Genomic DNA, 2,145 nt, shown 5'->3' on the forward strand with positions numbered 1-2,145 from the left:
GGGGACAGCATGGTGAGTGAAAAGAGGTGAGAGAGCACAGAATCCAAGAGCTGGGGAAGGAATGTAACTCATCTCAGATGGCGCCTGCAGGAGTAATTAGGGTAGAATGTTGGGTCTCTGCCTGTCGGCCCTGGTTTGCCCTGACCGCGCTCTTGAGTGCCCAGAAAGCCAAACTGAGTGGTTGGTAGGCATGTTTGGAAGGAGAGTCCCCTAAGAAAAGGAGAAGCTGCCCTCTAAACCGTACAGAAGAGGCAAATGCACAATTATCCCAGTTGTTGTGGCTGGGAGGGGTGGTGACGGCAGGTTAGTCTAAGTGTTATTGGGGAAAGAAACTCCTTCCTCAGTTCAACCTCCACAGCTGCCAGCTGGGGACAGGTGGGTGGGGACAGGTGGGCCGCCAGCTGAGGACAGGTGGCTGCCAGCTGAGGACAGGTGAGCTGGGGCTGGTTTCTTTGGTCATTCTCCTCTTTTGAGGAGAAACTTCCCAGTTCCCTGAGAATATCCCAAAAAAGGCTTAAGCCTTTGGTTTCTAGGTGGGGAATAAGATGTCAGGAAGAGAGCACAAGCCGGGGCGGGGGTGGGGGCGGACAAAAAGTGTGCCAGGCCCTCCACGATCACACTGGCCTCTTGATAATTCCCTTTCACTGCATTTAACTAACGATGAGCACACACTGAGGAACTCGGAAATCTGTGAAAGGAAGATAGCCTTCGGAAGCGTGACGAGGAAAGGCATTGTAATCTGCGCTTAGACCTCTGGGGTTTTAATCTGCTCCCGGGGCAGGACCTGGTTGGGGTGGTGATCACTGAAGGCCCACTGATACCCACCCCACTCCTGTGAACTGGACGGGGAAGTGCATAGAACTGAACGACAACCGTGAGACCTGGTCATCGCACGCCCAGGGAGCCAGCCACAGTGAAAGCAGTGGAAATCCTCAGGCTAAACCAAGGAGGGCAAATTCCTAGAAGCCAGAGGGTCAGGTCAAAGGAGAAATGCCCTTCTGACTTCATAGTAACCATCTGCATCCCAACCCACGTTAACACAGCACACAGGGGTCAGGGGCTGAGGCCCTCTCCAAGCTGGGGCCTTGCCTCTGAAATTACTGTGGCCAATCAGTTCCCTGCTCCTTTCTATTCGCAGCTGGGGCAGGTTGTGGGAGGAACAGAAAGCTGGGATGTGGGGTGGAGAGAGAGAGAGAGAGAGAGAGAGAAACATCAATGATGAGAGAGAATCAGTGATCAGCTGCCTCCTGCATGCCCCCACACTGGGGAGGGAGCCCACAACCTGGGCATGTGCCCTGACCTCCTGGTTCATAGGTCGATGCTCAACCACTGAGCCATGCTGGCTGGGCTGAAATTATTTTTATATGACCAGTTTCACCTACAAAAACAAAAAGTCCACATCAACTCATTATTTAAACAAATTATAGTCATATCTGCCATTTACTGCACAACTAGAGTGTGCCAGAAACTTTATGCATATTGAGTTGTTTATTCTTCCCGGAAACCCACAGAGGTAGGTATTATCCTGACTTCAGAAGGGGCCCTTTCGAGCTGGAGGCACCTCTGAGGACAAGGAGAGGCAGCCACATTAGAAGTGCCTGCTGCTCACGTGGCTCCTCCAACCCCGCCCCCTCCTGTCAGCTCTACCGCTCCCCATCTCCACTGACGGCCATGGGCTTGGCCACTCAGGGGTTTCTGGCTGTCTTGCATCCCATCCCACCATGCGCTTCTCTTTCCTGAGTGGGGAGTACAACTGTGTCCACCTGAACCTGAACCTGAACCTGAACCGCCCCTTATTTCCTGCCACTGCCCAGGAGGGAACACCCCCCACCCCAGCGACACCCTGCCTTAGCCCTTCACCACCCCTTCCCTGCACTTCCTACCCCCGCCTCGCCCTCGCCAACCCCTAAGGCTCTCCTCCTACCTAACCCGCTCCGGGTCTCGGACCAGTCCCCGCACCAATACCCCTGCCCCGCCCCCAGGAGAGCGCCTGCTCCAAGCCGGACGAGGACATCCTAGACATCCCGCTGGACGATCCCGGCGCCAACGCCGCCGCTGCCAAAATCCAGGCGAGTTTCCGGGGCCACATGGCCAGAAAGAAGATCAAGAGCAGAGAGAGCGGCCGGAAGGGCCCGGGCGCCGGAG

At 55.5% G+C, this 2,145-nt stretch overlaps 1 protein-coding gene across 1 annotated transcript in view; it reads left to right on the forward strand.

Annotated features, from left to right (window-relative positions):
* Positions 1-2,141, forward strand: part of NRGN (neurogranin (protein kinase C substrate, RC3)) — a gene marked incomplete at its 3' end in the record, with an annotated part of 4,261 nt that extends 2,120 nt beyond the window's left edge. The window contains exon 3 of the mRNA XM_005875597.2: positions 1,983-2,141. Within this exon, the coding sequence (XP_005875659.1) occupies positions 1,983-2,141 (159 nt within the window). The remainder of the gene's footprint in view (positions 1-1,982) is intronic.
* Positions 2,142-2,145: the final 4 nt, after the last annotated feature.

This window comes from Myotis brandtii, unplaced genomic scaffold (genome assembly GCF_000412655.1).
Source record: "Myotis brandtii unplaced genomic scaffold, ASM41265v1 scaffold463, whole genome shotgun sequence".
Taxonomy (NCBI): domain Eukaryota; kingdom Metazoa; phylum Chordata; class Mammalia; order Chiroptera; family Vespertilionidae; genus Myotis; species Myotis brandtii.